The 18,897-nt window shown below is 43.7% G+C and overlaps 1 protein-coding gene across 2 annotated transcripts; it reads left to right on the top strand.

Moving 5' to 3' along the window:
• The first annotated feature begins 111 nt into the window (after positions 1–111).
• RIMKLB (ribosomal modification protein rimK like family member B) lies at positions 112–17,324 on the top strand. 2 transcript variants are annotated; one of them, XM_075215774.1, is made up of 7 exons: positions 112–353; positions 5,802–5,879; positions 13,071–13,290; positions 15,654–15,884; positions 16,005–16,091; positions 16,329–16,532; positions 16,813–17,324. In XM_075215774.1, exons 3-7 carry the CDS (start codon positions 13,119–13,121, stop codon positions 17,307–17,309), a joined length of 1,191 nt encoding a protein of 396 aa, XP_075071875.1. In that variant the 5' UTR covers positions 112–353; positions 5,802–5,879; positions 13,071–13,118; the 3' UTR covers positions 17,310–17,324. The 2 variants fall into 2 exon arrangements, with proteins under 2 accessions (XP_075071875.1, XP_075071876.1); XM_075215775.1 differs by lacking the exon at positions 5,802–5,879.
• Positions 17,325–18,897: the final 1,573 nt, after the last annotated feature.

Below are 18,897 nucleotides of genomic sequence, written 5' to 3'. Positions count from 1 at the left end.
CTTTCCCGCCACGAAGGACCAGCCAATGGGTGGCGCCCCGCGGGCCTCTCGACCAATGGCGCGTCGGCGGTTGGTGTGGGTAGGTGTGGCGTGGGGGCGCAGCGCGTGCTGGCGGTGTCTCAGTCGGTGTTGGTGTAGGGTGGAGTGCAGACGTGTCTGTGCGGAGCTGCGTGTCCCGGACTCCCAGTCATCGTCCCAGCGGCGGCGGGACTACTCCGCCCGTATCCCAGCCAGGGGAGGGAGGCACGGCCGGATCCGCAGACACTCCCGTGTGCTGTGTGTCAGCGGGTGGCGCTGAGCTGCTTTGTGTGCCGCAGTGTGCTCATCCCTCAGACACAACAAAGACGCCGTGTGTGAGTATGGCGGGGTGACAGGTGATGGTTCCCGGCAGTGGCATCGTCATGTTTCCTCGTGACAGGACGATGCGGGGGTCTGTATTGAAACGAGTGGGCGAGTTGAGGTTGTGTCCGTTCTCGGGAGGATGAGGGCATCACTGGGACCGAGTGTGAGGGCGGGGGAGGATAGGAAGGTGGTATACTGAGAGGATGGAGCATAGATAGGTGGTATACTGAGAGGATGGTGTATGGAGGATAGATAGGTGGTATACTGAGAGGATGGAGGATAGATAAGTGGTATACTGAGAGGATGGTATATGGAGGATAGATAGGTGGTATACTGAGAGGATGGTGTATGGAGGATAGGAAGGTGGTATACTGAGAGGATGGTGTATGGAGGATAGATAGGTGGTATACTGAGAGGATGGAGGATAGGAAGGTGGTATACTGAGAGGATGGTGTATGGAGGAGAGATAGGTGGTATACTGAGAGGATGGTGTATGGAGGATAGATAGATGGTATACTGAGAGGATGGTGTATGGAGGATAGATAGGTGGTATACTGAGAGGATGGTATATGGAGGATAGATAGGTGGTATACTGAGAGGATGGTATATGGAGGATAGATAGGTGGTATACTGAGAGGATGGTATATGGAGGATAGATAGGTGGTATACTGAGAGGATGGTGTATGGAGGATAGGAAGGTGGTATACTGAGAGGATGGTGTATGGAGGATAGATAGGTGGTATACTGAGAGGATGGAGGATAGGAAGGTGGTATACTGAGAGGATGGTGTATGGAGGAGAGATAGGTGGTATACTGAGAGGATGGTGTATGGAGGATAGATAGATGGTATACTGAGAGGATGGTGTATGGAGGATAGATAGGTGGTATACTGAGAGGATGGGGGATAGATAGGTGGTATACTGAGAGGATGGTGTATGGAGGATAGATAGGTGGTATACTGAGAGGATGGGGGATAGATAGGTGGTATACTGAGAGGCTGGTGTATGGAGGATAGATAGGTGGTATACTGAGAGGCTGGTGTATGGAGGATAGATAGGTGGTATACTGAGAGGATGGAGGATAGATAGGTGGTATACTGAGAGGATGGTGTATGGAGGATAGATAGGTGGTATACTGAGAGGATGGAGGATAGATAGGTGGTATACTGAGAGGATGGTGTATGGAGGATAGATAGGTGGTATACTGAGAGGATGGTGTATGGAGGATAGATAGGTGGTATACTGAGAGGATGGTGTATGGAGGATAGATAGGTGGTATACTGAGAGGATGGAGGATAGGAAGGTGGTATACTGAGAGGATGGTGTATGGAGGAGAGATAGGTGGTATACTGAGAGGATGGTGTATGGAGGATAGATAGATGGTATACTGAGAGGATGGGGGATAGATAGGTGGTATACTGAGAGGCTGGTGTATGGAGGATAGATAGGTGGTATACTGAGAGGATGGGGGATAGATAGGTGGTATACTGAGAGGCTGGTGTATGGAGGATAGATAGGTGGTATACTGAGAGGATGGAGGATAAATAGGTGGTATACTGAGGATGGAGGATAGATAGGTGGTATACTGAGAGGATGGTGTATGGAGGATAGATAGGTGGTATACTGAGAGGATGGGGGAGATGGTGTATGGAGGATAGATAGGTGGTATACTGAGAGGATGGTATATGGAGGATAGATAGGTGGTATACTGAGGATGGTGTATGGAGGATAGATAGGTGGTATACTGAGAGGATGGGGGAGATGGTGTATGGAGGATAGATAGGTGGTATACTGAGAGGATGGTGTATGGAGGATAGATAGGTGGTATACTGAGAGGATGGGGGAGATATACTGAGAGGATGGGGGAGATGGTGTATGGAGGAGACGGAGGAGCTGGCATGTTGTGGGGAAGAGAGATGGACATATGGCACATTAAGGAGATGGGGTGGATATGGCTCATTGAGGGGAAGGGAGATGGAGGAGCTGGCATATTGAAGAGATGTGATATGAGGGATGTCTGGCATATTGGGGCCATATTGGAGGGTTGTCTGGCATATTGGAGGGTTGTGTTGCGTATTGGGACAATATTGGAGGGATGTCTGGCATATTGGGTCAATATTGGAGGGACGTCTAGCATATTGGGGCGATATTGGAGGGTTGTTTGGCATATTGGGGCGATAGTGGAGGGACATCTGGCATATTGGGGCAATATTGGAGGGACGTCTGGCATATTGGGGCAATATTGGAGGGACGTCTGGCATATTGGGGCAATATTGGAGGGACATCTAGCATATTGGAGGGACGTCTAGCATATTGGGGCGATATTGGAGGAACGTCTAGCATATTGGGGCGATATTGGAGGTACGGCTGGCGTATTGGGGCGATGTTGGAGGGACGTCTAGCATATTGGAGGGACGTCTGGCGTATTGGAGGGATAGGCTGTGCAGACATTAAGAATTAATGTGGGTGTACATATTGAGAAGGGATATAGGGTTAGGTAGTGTTTCAGAATAATAGGGATATGGGGGAGCTGGATTATTACAGAGGGGGATATGGAGGTGCTTGGGTTTACAGTAATGGATTTGGGGGAAGTTTGCGTACTTAGAAGATGAGGGGCACACTGACATGTTAGGGGAGAGGCTTTTGTGGGGCAAAAATGGAGTGGGAGGGAATCAGTTATGAAGAAACACGATGGGGGAGTATACTGAGGATGGGGGTATGTCTGGTATTTTAGGTAGATGCTAAGAGTTAGATTTTTGCCAGTTGGCACTGTCAGGTGAGTGAAATTCAAGGCAAACTACTTGGTGTCTTGTGATGTGCCAGTGTAGGTGGAATGGCTTAGTATTTCTGGAAGGGGTGATTTTCTCCTTTTTATAGGACAACTGAACCAAAAACAAGCTTATTAAAAAGATTGAGAACATTTATTTATAAATATTTCAGTTGCTTATAAAAGCTGGAAATAGGTGTGATTGTGGTGGAAGATATTTACAAATACATAATAGACTTCCTGTCAGTGATCCATATGATGGACAATGAAACCAACCTTAAGATGGCTGATACCAGAACAATAGTTTGCACCCAGCTACACAGCAATTGTTAATCCATATAATTTAGTATCTTTAAACCAGCTTGTGTTTATAAATGGGCCTTTAAAGACAAGAAAGCATTGTTAGTGTCTGGATACACACACAGTACCCACATGTTGTGACCCTTCCTAGCCACAGGGGGAGCCAGTGTGTATTTGCATTGCTTGCCACTTGGCATGTATTTTTAGAATGTTGTGAACTGGACATTTGTGGCCACTGATCATTTGCTCTGGGGCTTAACCTAGAGCTTCTGCTTTAGAGTTAGTATCTCATATTTGTAAACAAATCAGCTATTTACTATACATTAGTTTGAGATATGTGTCATATTACTGTTTTTTTGTTTAGCTTTTATATATGCGTTAAAATGTTTCTCTAAGAAATTTGCTGTCATACTTCCATGATGGAAGTGAAGGCTATTATGGATTCTGCGTGAACATGTTTTTTTTTATTATTAATGGTCATCCACTGTTAGCCAATTCACTAATATTGCTATAATAATCAGGTGTCCTTGTAAGCAAAGAGTAATGTGTCCTAAAATGACAGTATTTTAGTTCTGGTCATCTTCTGAGGCTTTGCTTAACCACTGCAGAATTAAGCTAGCTGGCCTTAATTTAATGGCATTAACAGTGGGCTCCCATCACACTACATATACCTCTAGCTCTTCTGACTTGTTTTAGGTCTGTGCTCCATGTCAACTGGGAGGTAAATGAGTGATACCAGAGGGGATGCATGGGGTGCCAAGTTGTCACTGGTCCCTTCTGCCACTTTTGGGAACTTCTGGATGTATCACTAAAGAATTTGTGGATCGTTCCTTATCAGTGGCAGTTACCAGTTAATCAGTGGACTTTACAAACATTGGTATCTTCCCGATGCGATATCGTTAACTATTTTACCAACAACTGAAAGTCCAGATCAGCATGCCAATTCCTGTGTACACACTATACACGTTTTACAAGATTTACCTTCTCATCTGTGCTCTTAATCTGTCATAGCCATCGGCTGAAAAGAATGTGACTCTGTAAACTCTATGGGGATCTGCCTACACTGCTGGCCGTGCGCGCGTACACTCTGCAGAATTGGAATGACATCGTTTATAGAGATTTTTACTCCGTTTACAATATCAAATCACACGATATGATGTGCTTTGCAACGATAAAACACGATTGTTGGAACGTACACACTTATGCGATATCGGACCCAAGAGTCTTTTATTGTGTGAAAAACCTGTAGTGTGTACCTAGCTTTAGTCTTTAGATTGGCATTATTTTAGCGTAGACTTGATAGTTTATTGGTGAAACTTTATTCTTATTCACAAGCCCAATGCACCTGTCTTGTTTTACTCTTTGTCCCTTGTCTATTTATTCTGGAAATAGACATTAAAGTCTCAAATACACTCCTAATATAGATCTAGATGTGTAGATGATATTAAGGTGACCACATGCTGATCCCACCGATAGGCTTGAGACTCATAAGACAGGATGATCTTTCAGCTTGATACATAGGGCTGAAAACCAAGCGAGATCTGATAGTTGAGTCTCAGGCTGAGCAGCCTGTTAGCTGCTGTATGTGTGCAGTCATCAATCTCCTCATTCATCTGATGCCCACTGATGATCTGATTATCAATCCTAATCTGACATTGCGGCTGTTTTAGTGCCATGCACACTTTCGGGCTGGCTTGGTTTGCCTAATAGCAGCTGCAATGTTGCAGTGTGTGTAGTATGTTTAATTCCAAGGTCCCAAACATACATTGATAATTAAGGAGTCTAAGCATTTGGATAAATAATAAATAAATAAAAAAATACCATATCCACTTATGACCTGCATTTTACTCTTAATGCTACATAGGGATTGTTTTGTTTTCAGCATGCAGGGACACACTGGTCAGATGGTCACGTACAGCTGCCTATATAAACCTGATTTTAGGCTTCTTGTACCAGAAAGTGTGCGTTTTTTTGCCTGCTTCCATTGAGGGTAGCAGCAATTGAATGGTGCACTCAGTGTTATGGAGATTTGCTTTATTTCCACCTGAACACCGGTAAAATTGAGTTGGCATAGGGTCATTGTAAACAGTATTTTTTAAATTTTTATGTGCGTTGTACTAGAGTTTATTTAACCATCATGTACAGAATTGATATGAGGCCTAATGTGGGCTGCAGCAGGTCTAAGAGCTGTAAAAATGTGGATATGAACTTGGCCGGGTGGAATGCCATCCTCGCATCATATTTGTTTCTTTTGGTTCAGTGAAACATAATATCTGGCTACTGTATACATAAGTATCCATTGTGAAAATATTTAATGTAACAACTGATGGCTGGAGTATGAATGGCTTGATATTTAGTAGGGGATAGTGTTAATTGTTCTCTCCTCTCTCCAGGCTTAATTGCTTTTCTGGAAAATCACTTTGCTGAGTCCTACGATCCACATTTCCCACTTTATCCATCTATTGCTCAAAGTAAGTAAGAGATCTACTTTTCAGTATGTTGTACTGAATGGGACTGATGGTGAGCGTGCATTTGAGAGATGTGTTCCCCCCCTATTTTTATGTGACTGGTAAAGCATGTTGAATTGTTTTGTATGACCTATAGGGGCCACAGGGTATCTTGGTATTAAATGTAATGCACATATGTAAGCCTGGTTCTATATCCTTGGAATAGAGACCTACAATAATCTGAGCTAATAGTGAGCTGTGTGTGCCGAGCAAAGTGCCAATGCAGTTATGTTTCTTTGTAAACAAAGCTTGAGGCCAAATTCATTCAGATAATTGAGGACTGTTTGGCATAAGTAGATGAAGGTGTTTTATCTGTAAATATTTCCATTCATGCATACACTGGAGGAGATGGTCTGCACAGCTACCTGTCTATGGTTGTACATGGTGACTAAATGGCCATACCCTGAAATTTGAATGTTCCAATGCTAGTGTCAGAATATTATTGCATCCTAAAGAACTCTGGTGCTGTGTACTCTGACAATCACATTGGTGCTTATACCATGGTTATATAGATGAATGATTCATAGGACCTGGGGAAGCCAAGAGCAAACAAAAACCCTAGGTTTTCTGCTAATGTGACACGCCCACTGGTATCCTGCTGGGGAGAAGGTATAGATGTCCTTGTCGTTGAGATAAGGCTGAGGTTTGGGAAGTAAAGCAGTTGTGTACATCTATTAGAAATTAGCTGTTTAATCACTGGGAGAACGCAGGGTTCTTGTTCTTTCATGGACTGACCAAATTATGATGGGATAACGGCTTATTTCTGAGCCTTCCAATATTAATGTGAGATATATAAATTCAAGCTGCACCCCTACTATTGAATTCCCTCCCTCACACAATAGGACTTTTCTTTAGACTTCAAACCTTCAACAACCCCCCCCCCCCCCCCCCCTTCAAGCAAGCTTATATAATATTCATCAATCACCCTCTTAACCTCACTAGGCTACCCTGTTACCACCCTTTACACAAGGCGACAACCCCCTGACCAGCATTGCTATGTGACTGGATCATAGCATATTAATCACTTTTTACCTTTGCAATCTGGCTGGACCTCCTGTATCTGACCCCATAAACCCATAGATTGTAAGCGAGCTGGGCCTTCTCACCTCTTTGACTGTTTTACCCAGTATAGTTTATTATTGTGTCTGTCGCCAAAATTTTTAGGCAGGATTTGAATTGTAGAAACAAAATACTTTTCATAATTCTTCCCATAGTTTGTTACAACAATTCCAGATAATCCACCATAAAGCCTAGTCCAGACTAGGATGACCTGTGGCTCTCCAGGTGGTGTGACACACTACAAGCCCCAGCATGCTTTGCCAGTTGATAACCAGCAGAAAGTTGGCCATTTATGCTGGGACTTGTCCAGGTCTGGTCAATCGGTTATATTAGAGACCGAGGGTCTGAGTTATTAAGGAAAGTAAAGCGCAAAAAAGGAATAACTTTGCACCTGGGCAAAACCATGTTGCATTGGAGGTAGAGGTACATTTAAAATGTGTGGGACGGTTGATGGTCAACTGTCAATCTGTGTGACATTCACCCAACATTTCTGCACTGCTGAATGCAAGTGTGCTGGTGATTAAAGGGACAAACACAGTTGTTCAGTTCCTGTCACAGCTCAAGGGGTTTCTGAGGGGAATCGTAATTAAGCCCTGGAGCCAGTATATTGTAAATATGTTAAGTTGGTGACATGAAGCCTCCAGCCCAAAATGTATTGTGGCCAGAAGTCTGCCGGTTAAGCTGCTAAATATTGTAACACAAACGCATTGGTCAGCAGCTCTTACATTAAACATGTATTACAAATTGCTGAGCTTATACAATTTATATAGCTGTATTCAGTACACTTAGGCAATTACTGCACCAAATGTGTTGAGCAGACAATTGACCCCACACAGCCTTAGGATCGCTACACGTAAGCGATTTTAAATCCGCTTGTCTTCTGTTCCGTTTCAGACAGGTGAACAGTGAAAAGGTGGGATCTGTGTTCCTCAATCTAGGCCAGAGGTGTCCAAACTCAGTCCTCAAGGTCATGGTTTCAGGATTTCTGTCTGTAGAAACAGGTGGGACCCAGCTAAATAGATTAACTTACCTGTGCACGATTAAAGAAATCGTGAAAGCATGGACTGTAGGTTGCCTTTGAGGACTTAGTTTTGACACCTTTGCTCTAGTCAGAGATGGCGGCTCACACAGCTGTTCTACTCCTTCATCCAAGTTAGCTAGACGGATGTGTGTTCTGCAACACCGCCTCACCATAGCGAATATAGGGAGCTGAGAATTTGATCACTATGTAGCAGAAATGTAGGGCCACCAGACATAGCCAAGGAAAGGATAACGTGGTTGCACATTGGTTAGCACTGCTGCCTCACTAAGATGGATTCATGGGCTCCATTCCAACCAGGGCCCTCTCCATGTGGAGTTTGTATGTGCTTCCTGTGTTTGCATTTGTTTCCTCCCACACAGTGAAGACATACTGGTGTGCACATATGGTGGAGACTATAGATTGTAAGCTCCACTGGTGCATGGACTGATGTAAATGATTAAATATCTTCTAAAACTCTGCTTTATATTGTTGATGCTATATAAATAACTGTTAATAATAATAAAATAACATTGCTTTAATCATGCATATAATGCTTAATAGTGCTTAAGCACAAAATGATAATGACTTGGTATATCTGTCTAAGCATGTTTTGGTGAGAGGCAGCGTGCATTGCTGCCATACACACCTATTGTGAGAAGAAGCAGTGAGTAGCAGTATTTGTGAGCTGTGCATTGAGAACAGGAAGTCATGTGATACTGAAAAGAATTCATTGTAGATGTTGTAATGGCTGTTTAGTAAAAGCTGGGTGGTAATTTTGTTGTCATGTAATTGAGGTTCGTTGATGTGTATGACGCTTTGTGTATGCCAGTTTGTAACATGTATCCGTCACCTGGTTCCAGGATCTGCCTCAGGCGGGAGGTGTTCATAAACTGTATAAAACACTGGCACGTCAGTACGAGCTTTGTGAATTTTCTAAACGGGTTTGCCGATTGTAATGTTACTTGCTAATTATTGTAAGCCGAGACTGGAAACTCTTACTTGCTATTATCTTTAGTTGGAGTGAAAATGTGTTAATATAGAGCCAGGAAGATCCCCTAGTTTGTACTTGATATTTATCAAGATGTGAAGCTGTAGAACTATGGTTAACGAGCAGCTTCAAACTTTGTTCATGCGATTGCTCAGAAGGTATAATAGGCTGGGTACACACTACAGAAATTTTCTCCTATTACCTTTAATGATTTTGCCAACGACAGGAAATGTCCCAATCAGCAAGAAGATAAAATATACACGTTTTACAAGATTTACCTTCAGACCTGTCCTAACCGTCGGCTGAAAAGATTGACTCTGCACGCTCTGAGATCTATGGACACTGTCGTGAGCGCATGCACACTGCAGAAGTGGAACAACATTTTTCCGTTGCCAAACGAGACTTTCAGTTTGTTTGAAAATGAAACGATACGATGAGCTTTGGAACGACAATTTCTCATCGTTGCAGTATACATGCTTTGCAATATCGGTCAGAACAGTAGTTATTGGGTGATTGGCCCAATAATCTGCTGAAAACCCTGTAGTGTGTACCTAGCCTTAATCCTGAAACTGGATTGTATGTTCTTCAATTAGCATATGGTACGTGGATATTCACCATTTTCAGCATGTGTTTAGGTTTCCTCATTTACTAATACAAGTTACCTTATATGAAACTGCCGCTCTTTATATCTCGAGACGTTTGTTATAATTTGGTCTGTAAGGAGGACATTCTTTCCATTCCCAGAGAACCATAGAAGTTAATAGGGGATGAGAAATAATTTGGCTGTGTGCGAGTGCACCACTGCACCTGGAGCCTGTCCTTTCCTAAATGTATATTACATTTGTTTCTAGAGTGCCTCCTATGGGTCACAGTGGCTACATGGCCATTCCAAACCAATGCTGTACGATATCCTTCCTCCTTCAGATTTCCGATTTGTTGGTGCGCTTTAGTGTAAATGATGGAAGTGAGACTGTTTTTCCTGGAGCAGCAGTAAGCATGTGACTAGATGTAGATCACCAAACTAGCTGTGGCATAGGTGCGATAGGCAACGTGTCACCACAGTTACCCTGTATAATATGCCTTGCCTACAGGCAGCTGACAGATGTATGTACATGCACAGTGGCTTGTTTTGCTTCTAAAATAAAGAAAAGGGATACCTAAGAAAAACGCCTGCCTGTCCTTTTTGTGCCACATTCTGCAGATGAGTTTATGTGCCAACTTGACCCCTTTTAAACTTTCTTATAACTACATGTGGACATTGAATAGTACTGATACTATGTGCCCCATTACCTGAAGCCAAAACAGTGAGTATGAGGTCAGTTCTATTTGATATTATGATATGTGTAGGTTGCAATCCAGCGTATAGATACGTTCTTTGCAAAGATGCAGCCATTGCCATGAATGCCTGTGGGAAGGGCAAAGATAAGAATCCAAAGAGAGGTGTAAGGCCAAATGAAGTCGTCTTCATGCCCTTACTGCATTCCACTTACAAGTGACTGCCTCTAAATACAGAATTTTGCTACTCCTGCAGAAAGCTAAAGCAATTGGTCTACACTAAATCGGGCCCTGTGTGTGCAGAGTTTAATTTGCATAGAAGATACTTAAACTACCACATTTACAGGAGTGGACAGAATAATGCAGAATTAAGAGTCAGATTGACTGCAAAAGAGATTAGTTTATGCGTCCATGTGTCCAATTACACTCCATTTAAATGCTTGCAGTCATCTTTTAAGTGCATTTGACTTGTCAAGTCCTGTCTCAAGGATGTATTAAAAATTAGACACAATTGGTGTTTGATAGATGAGCCTCTTGTCTATGTACTGTACAAGTATTGAGAAATGGCCATTCCCTTTATGATAGATTTAGATATATTACATGTTAATATATAAGCATTGGCTGCTATAGATGCTTCTCCACATCTCACGGTGACACTCCCTTCTGCATAGCTCCATGAAGACTGTTAGAATCGCATCCACCCCACAGCCAGTAAAGGTGTATGACCTGATTCACTGTCGCTAGCTGCTGTTCTACTTGTGTGTGTAATTAAACAATAAGTAGGTATCCAGTATGTCTTATAATAACACATTTGTAATGCTGACAACAAATGTTTGAAGTAGTAAGACAAGAATGTGATAAAACAACAAGCATATGGTGTAGAATATGTTGAAATGTAGTCAGTCTCCCTTGTATAAGGTTCTGTATCTGCGTTGTATGCTGATGGCTCACAGAGGTGTGTAACCAGCGAGGGTTGTGTGCGCCTGTGTAGAGAAAAGGGTTAAGAAAGTGATGCATCATGTTTGAGAGTGAGACCTGCTGACACCGCTTGTACAGACAACATGGCTGCTTGTTACGTGTCTTTTCTGTAACCCCTTCTGTGCTGTACATAGGGGAAAGAGGGGATTCAGCCCAGTGCACACATTTACCCTCTCTGCTGATTTTGTTTTGTAAAGGAGCTGAATCAGGTTTCCAGTCTCCTCTCGTTAGTGTTGTGCTTATGGGGGGTAATGCTGCTCTATTTCGGCTTCAGGGACTGTTGAGAGACAGGAAGGGGTTGTCTGTGCATTCTCCATCTCTTTGTGCTGGAGGCAGGGCTTTGTGAAGAAATCTGCCAGCATTGTGCTGGGTAGTGATGTGTCCCTGGTTAGGTGTCTGGAGAGAATCTGTGTTTGTCTCTGCCTGTTCCAAACGCTCTTTATGCAGACTGAGCAGGGGGGCGGCTGGTTTCAAAAAAATCTTTAGTGTGATTAAGGCTATAAAGGTTTCTGCAGTGCCCAGAGGGTGGAAGAGAGCCTAGTCTTGCAGGGGGGCGTGGCTTCATGTTGACTATTTGAGTAGAGGGGGTTGGATGCAGTGTTTCCCTGCATGTCTTTTGTGCAGCTCTCCAGGTTGCAGGATGGATGGGGGGAGGGCAGCATGAGGCTGCCTTGTAACATTACACTGAACCTATTGTTAGCTGGCTGCGTCTCTGCAGCTGGGAATTGTAGAGCAGATCTCACTGCGTCAGCAGGGACAGCCTGCGTCGTGAGAAGGGGTGGTGCAGAGCGAGAACGCTGTGTAATGTTAATGATCCTTCCACAAAATAAGAGGGTCATTCTCTCTTGCTGCCCCTCTCTAGGATGTAATGTACACGAAATACTGTATTCACATGATTGAACCTGGGATTTGCTGAAATAGCATCACTACATCCAATGACAAAAAATGAGGGTACAACTATATAGCAAAACTAGTCTGATAGTTACTGTGTGTGCCTGAAACTTATGGTCATCGGGTACCTCAATCTGTTTTATTTCCATTTATTTGTAAGATGACAGTGTTATGCCGTCCGGGAGAGTGTGGAATACAGGGACAAATGCAGATGTGGAAGAAAGGGTAGACGGGGCCCTGTTCATGAGAGCTTAGTCTAGTGGGGAAAGGGCAGGGATGAGGCGTGAGTGAGACTGGAACAGCAGTGAGTGTACCAGTATTGAAAGTATAGGTGTCCATCCTAGAGATGGCAGCTGTTTATGCTGCTCAAAGAAAGCTGGTTATATAGTTCTGACAGAAGAGTAATGCAGCTTTGTATCAGGAGGAAGGATTGTGTAATGTCTTAGCCATAGGAGGTCTGTTATGGTGCCTGGTTAATGGTGCAGATGGGTATAGAGATTACATATATTCTTAATTACAAAATAGAATAATGTCGCTGCCTGAACATTAGTTATGGTAGATAATAAAGATTTGCTTTAGACAAATGTAGGGATTATGTATTTGGTCATTGGGGGCAAGTTGATGACTTCACAGATAAGAACGCAGCATGCTAGGACTTGTAAATGTGTGATTGCTGGTGAAGCTTACAGACAAAGGGAGAGCAAAAGAAATATTTCGGAACAGTATTTGGGAGTGCTGTGATATTTGTTTTTATAAAGCACAGACCGTTCGCCTTTAATATACTATATGTGCCATGTGGCTTTTTTGAGAAGAAACTTGATGTAATGTAGCACTGTCTGCATGGGAGTGCTTACATTTATCTCTGTGCATAGTGACTGGATGCCTCTCTCGTGTTTGTCAGCCAGCAGCATGTATGCATTCATTTCCTTTCTTGTTCCTACAGACCACCTCCAAGGGGGACTTCCAACTCTACACCTCCGGGCCTGTGAAAATGTGCAGCTCCACTGGGCGTATCTGGTTTCTGACAGACAGAAGGATAAAAGATGACTATCCCCAGCAGGAGATTCTGCGTGCGCTCAAAGCCAAATGTTGTGAGGAAGAACTGGAGTTTCGATACTTGCTCATGGATGAGGTGGTGCTGACCATTGAGCAAGGAAGCCTGGGTAAGTGGAGCACCATGAGCCAGGGCCGGCACGGTTGTCTTTATCCAGCTCTTCCTTTCCATATCAGTTACTGTGCAGACTCCTGTCTGCAGCTTCACACTCTGTCAGGGATATTCATACTCGTCAGCCTTCACTGTGACATTCCATCTCCAAGCTTTGTCTTATGTGCGTATAAGAATCTTATCCGGAATAGCTACTACTTGTCTTCATAAATCAGGAAAGCAACCAACACAGGGTATTCTGGTATCTTTACCCAAAAGAGAACCTATAAAATACATAAAAATAATATATAAAATAAAAACTAATGTTTTAGTAAAGAATAAAACCGCCACACAACAAATTACAGCCTCTATTTAAAGACTTAAAGGGCTGCTTGGTGTATGTTTAGAAGATCTGTGACCTGTGCTGCCACCCCACCCCACCCCCCAAGGCCTTTGGCACCTGCCTTCTACTTGTTTTTTTGGGATTGTATGAGTTAAACAGCTTTGGTTTTAGCCAAGTGGTCCCAAGATTGAAAGATTATGGTATGTTCCATCCAGCGCATCATTTTTGTCTCCTAAATAATGTTGCAGCGCTCTGCATGTGAGAGGTTTCTCCGTTGCTGAACTCTGGAATATCGTGACAACTTAATTGAATGTTACATTGTTAAACACTACATGACAATCTGCATATATTGTCCTGTATGATCCAGATATACTTTATATTCTCTGCTTCTTTGTCCTGCACAAATCATCACAGCAGTGCGGATTTTCGTTTGTCCGTTAAGTTTGTGTTTATCATATTGTAGGTCATACAGTGCCATGTACAGGTTAGGGTTAAAACATGATCTATTCACACACGTGGTATAAATGTACCTGCTTTTATTTTTGCTATGTATAGTTGCTTACAAAGGAGAGAACTGCCTGGCTCTTGAGATACAGTTCGGATGAGTTTTAGTGTCTCTAGCACACGTGTGACTTGTCTGCAGTATGAGCTGCTCCCTTCAGCCAAGTCAGCGCATCAGCTGAGTCTGCCACATGTTTATAACAGTTATCACTTTTTTTTTTTTTTTTTTGCCCACTCAAGGATTTCCTCTGCTCTAGATTCCATTCTCACTCAGCATTCTGAGCAGTGTTTCCTCCCCGCTCCCTCCAGCTCCTCCAAGCTGTCCGGCAGCTGCAATGCGGCAGTGCTGAAAGTGCAAGTGGCCGGTGTCCTTTCATACTGTGATGTGACTATGGGTAGACGTCTGTTCTGGTGTAGTGTCCTCTGTATTTACCACAGTGTGCAGGATATAGAAGTGGACAGGCTGACATTTATTGCACTTCAAACCATGCTAAATCCCGTATTTTCCCTTACTGGCCGTGTTTCCCCACATTGTACAGGAGGGCTTAGTGTGGGGCACGTTACGGGCATGGATGTCAGAGGTCGTGGAGCACACAATGGGTGGTTTTAGTCCAGACAGGGGCTGAAGTGATTGAGGCGATTTGTGGCGGAGTTTCGCACGGTGGTGTGTGAAGAGGCTTATGTGCCGGTGTATTCTCTATTATAAGGGCTGACAACATTTTCCTGTTTGCTTGCTGACCAAGCAGTAGCTTTCTTATTGAATTTCCCATGCATGAGATAATACAACTCATGAGTCTTGTGGCATCTGACTGTAAGCTTCTTTGTAAACACATCCACGTCCAGCCGCCGGGCCCTGTGTGAACTTGATGCCCCCACACATGGAAAGTTTTGAATGCTTGTCATGGGCTCTGAGAATGCTCGGTATTAAACTGTTGTACTTCCAAATAATACTGTAAATGGTAAAGAAATGTAAATGCTAGATTGTAACCTCTAATATATGAGCAATAGCGCCTAATCTAGCCATACAGTTAGGCTGAATATTTGAAAATCGGTCGATGTTTTAATCTAAAGAGATAATGTATATGCGGATCCATGTAGCTAAATTAGTTTGTGAAAATGGGAACAATTTCTCCAGAAGCCATCTATACTGAACAGGGAGAGCGCACAGATATTGATTTGGTTAAAGATGACCTCTTTACCAAGCTCAGTCTTGAAGCATGTCTGTGTTTCAGTGTCTCTTTAAATCATTCTCTCAATATTTTGGCTTGCTTTCATGTATACTCTGCTATTATGTTGATTCTTGCTTACATCTGCATTCATTTTTCATGTTCCTTACCATTGCCCTGTCTCAAGTTGGATATTGATTTATAGAGCGCCAGCATATTTTCCTTTTCTGCTTTTCTTGCCATGTGCATTTATAGATCTTTTATGCCGCTCGCATTTTGTGTCCATAAGAGGATCTAAAATAACCTATTGTGTAAATTTATGATTTTAGCATTACCCGAGATATTTTAAATCCTGCTCTTGTTTTTGTTCAGGCATACGTGTAAATGGAGAGTTCATTTCTGCGTATCCCCAGGTGGTTGTAGTCCGCGTGCCTACCCCCTGGGTGCAAAGTGACAGTGACATCACCGTCCTTAGGCATCTGGAGAAGATGGGTTGTCGATTGATGAACAGGCCCCAAGCAATCCTAAACTGTGTCAACAAGTTCTGGACCTTTCAGGAGCTAGCCGGTCACGGTGTACCACTCCCAGATACCTTCTCCTATGGTGAGCATATAAACCAGAGAGATGATAACTAACAAGTGCCTTAATGAGTCGTGCTCTTAATGTAATGCTCTGCTTGAACTCTCTGATGCCATCAGTCTTTTGTACATGTCCATTTAATAGGCGGTCATGAAAACTTTGCAAAGATGATCGATGAGGCCGAAGTCCTGGAGTATCCCATGGTAGTGAAGAACACCCGGGGTCATAGAGGTGAGTCCGGTAGGAGATGTTAAACCACTGAACAGCTAGACATTATCTTAACAGCCGCTAGATCCTGTGTTGAAGATTAACCACCTCTACATACTGAGTCGTGGCCCCTTACTGGAACTTAGTAGATTTTATACAGTATGAATTGTGCCGCCTTGTTCTTCGCTAGTAGTAAATATTGCTGATGTATGTGACATGAAGTGTAAAGATGCTTCACTTACATTTAATTATGCTTCATAGGTAAGGCAGTGTTTTTAGCCCGGGATAAACACCACCTGGCAGATCTGACTCACCTCATCCGACACGAAGCCCCGTACCTGTTCCAGAAATACGTGCAGGAGTCCCATGGGCGGGACGTGAGAGTCATTGTGGTTGGCGGCCGTGTGATTGGCACAATGCTGCGATGCTCTACAGATGGCAGGATGCAGAGTAACTGCTCACTAGGTAGCCAAAGATTAAATACTTTCCTATCTATTGCATTTTGCCACTGCACAGATGTGTTAAATTATAATGCATCTACCTAATCTTAATGCAGTTTGACCCTTATAGTCTTTGATTTTCTTGAATAGATTGTGTACTACACAGGTCCCCTGCTCTTCTCGTGTTCTAGCCAGATTCCCCTCCCAACTGTTTGTTGTTTTTTTTTTTTTTACTTTTGCTTCTTGTCCTCCTACGTTGATGCTCTTTATTCTCTCTTACATTCGTCTGCTCTCTTGTTAAACAGGAGGTGTCGGCATGATGTGCACGCTTAGTGAGCAGGGCAAGCAGCTCGCTATACAAGTCTCCAACATTCTGGGAATGGATGTGTGCGGTATCGATCTGCTCACCAAAGAAGATGGCTCGTTTTGTGTGTGCGAGGCGAACGCCAATGTGGGCTTCATTGCTTTTGACAAAGCCTGCAACATGGACGTTGCCTCCATGGTGGCCGACTACGCCCTTTCACTTCTGCCAAGTCGACTGACCAGACGAATGTCCCTCCTCTCTGTTGTGTCCAGCGCGAGCGAGACTAGCGAGCCCGAGCTTCCCGGTGTAACCTCCGGCACGGGTGTCGATGTGCCTGCCCCACTACACCACCACGAAGCTGGAGACAGCATGAGTGCCAGCTCCAGCTCTGTGGACAGTGATCCTGACACTGCCACGGAGAGGGAGCTCCTCACCAAGGGAGCCATCTTTAATATGAACCAGCTTCTTGCCAGCGAAATCAAGCTTTTGGTGGAATAGAAGATTGGGAATGGGTGGGGGGGCGGGTGGGGGGGGTTGTGAAAAGTGGGTGGGGGGTGTCAGGTGGGGGGAATGTTGGGGTCTAGCACGTGTAAATATTGAAAGCCACCATTACTGCTGGTGTTGGGGCATGGGATATGGGAGGGCGGGTGGGGGGGTGTAACTCGGAATCCCTGTTGTAAATGAGGCTGCACCACTGAGCTATGAATTGGGGAAGGTAGAGGTTGAGTCTTGCGTATTACCTTGTACATGTTTAAAGGGGAAGTATATAATTTGATGGTTATCTCAAATATAGTTGGAGGTTGCAATCTCCTCTGTTACAACGAATTGGCACAGCTCATACTATATTCAAATTCTTCTGCTGAACCTTGGATGACTTTGAACTCTAAGGTGGAGCTATAAGTTAGAAAGCCCTGTCTTGCCACTAAGAGCTAGCTGTGTTGTCCTCTTTACACTGTCGTAAACTTTGAGCATAGCCACTCTTATATAAATAAGAGCCGTCTATTACCAACGAGCTGAACGATGCCACTGCTTCAATTGCATATTAAATTATTTTAGCCTGGTCTGCTCCGGATCCACCCGTCGCTCGTCTTTTAATGAGGGTTACAATTGGACAACGTGACTTCTCTCGCATTCTCTGTTCTGAGACAGAATACATTGACGAGTGGGTCTGGAACAGCCCATAGTTTCAGTTCTAGTTCACTTTTATGGTCGCATAGGCGCTACCTCGGCAGCATGAGGCAACATATAGGAATAACCATATCATATACTTCACCTTTATACAACACAATGTGTAGGTAAAAGCATGGTCTCAGGTCTGTTAAACTATCTGGAGTTATCCATCTGATGGAACCACTAACAGATTCTGGGGATGTAGACATCTATTGTGATCTGTGTCAATGTCCCAAAGTGAGTGGTTTCCTATTGTCCGGATCTGGTGTTAGAAGCTTGGTAAATATAATGGCCTGACCTGCTTTACTCTCATTGCAAGGTCTGTAATTTGGAACCAGGAAAGGGTCCTCTATGAAAGGGAACAGTCAGGAGCGCCAGGCACTTAGACCACGTCATGCAGATGGTAAACGGTTATGAAGGTCTCATGTCCTTCTACCTCTCACCCTGCTGACCTGGGTACTATGGAGTAAGTAATGTCATGTACAGCTGGGGTGACATGTATCGTTCTCCTGTTTCTTCCACAAAATGCATGTGCATGAACTGGTACCCCTCCATTTTCTCACTAGCAGACGTATGGGGCACAGGACAGATCAAATAACAGTGTACGCTCAGTGATATTCCCATGGTCATACAGGCGTTGCCCGTTGATGGTCTTGTAGAGGAAAAGGGGGGGACTCTGTTACAAGATTCTGGTGTTTTTCTCTTCCCCATTATCTATAAATGAAACCTTAAATGAGCAGTATTACGTACATACCTCCAAGTTTTGCTATACTAGTGATCTTGTCTCCCAGTGTTGCATCACTTCCCACTTATCCGTCTGATATTACTTGAGTATAATGAAAATGTTTTTTTGGGGGAAAAAAAGGGGTTGTCTGGGTTTCTTCTAAACGTATCAGTATTTTATTTGGGGGGGGGG

Source organism: Mixophyes fleayi, chromosome 6, assembly GCF_038048845.1.
Source record: "Mixophyes fleayi isolate aMixFle1 chromosome 6, aMixFle1.hap1, whole genome shotgun sequence".
Classification (NCBI taxonomy): domain Eukaryota; kingdom Metazoa; phylum Chordata; class Amphibia; order Anura; family Limnodynastidae; genus Mixophyes; species Mixophyes fleayi.
Note: the sequence above shows the minus strand (reverse complement) of the source record. Positions and strands in the feature narration are given on the sequence as shown.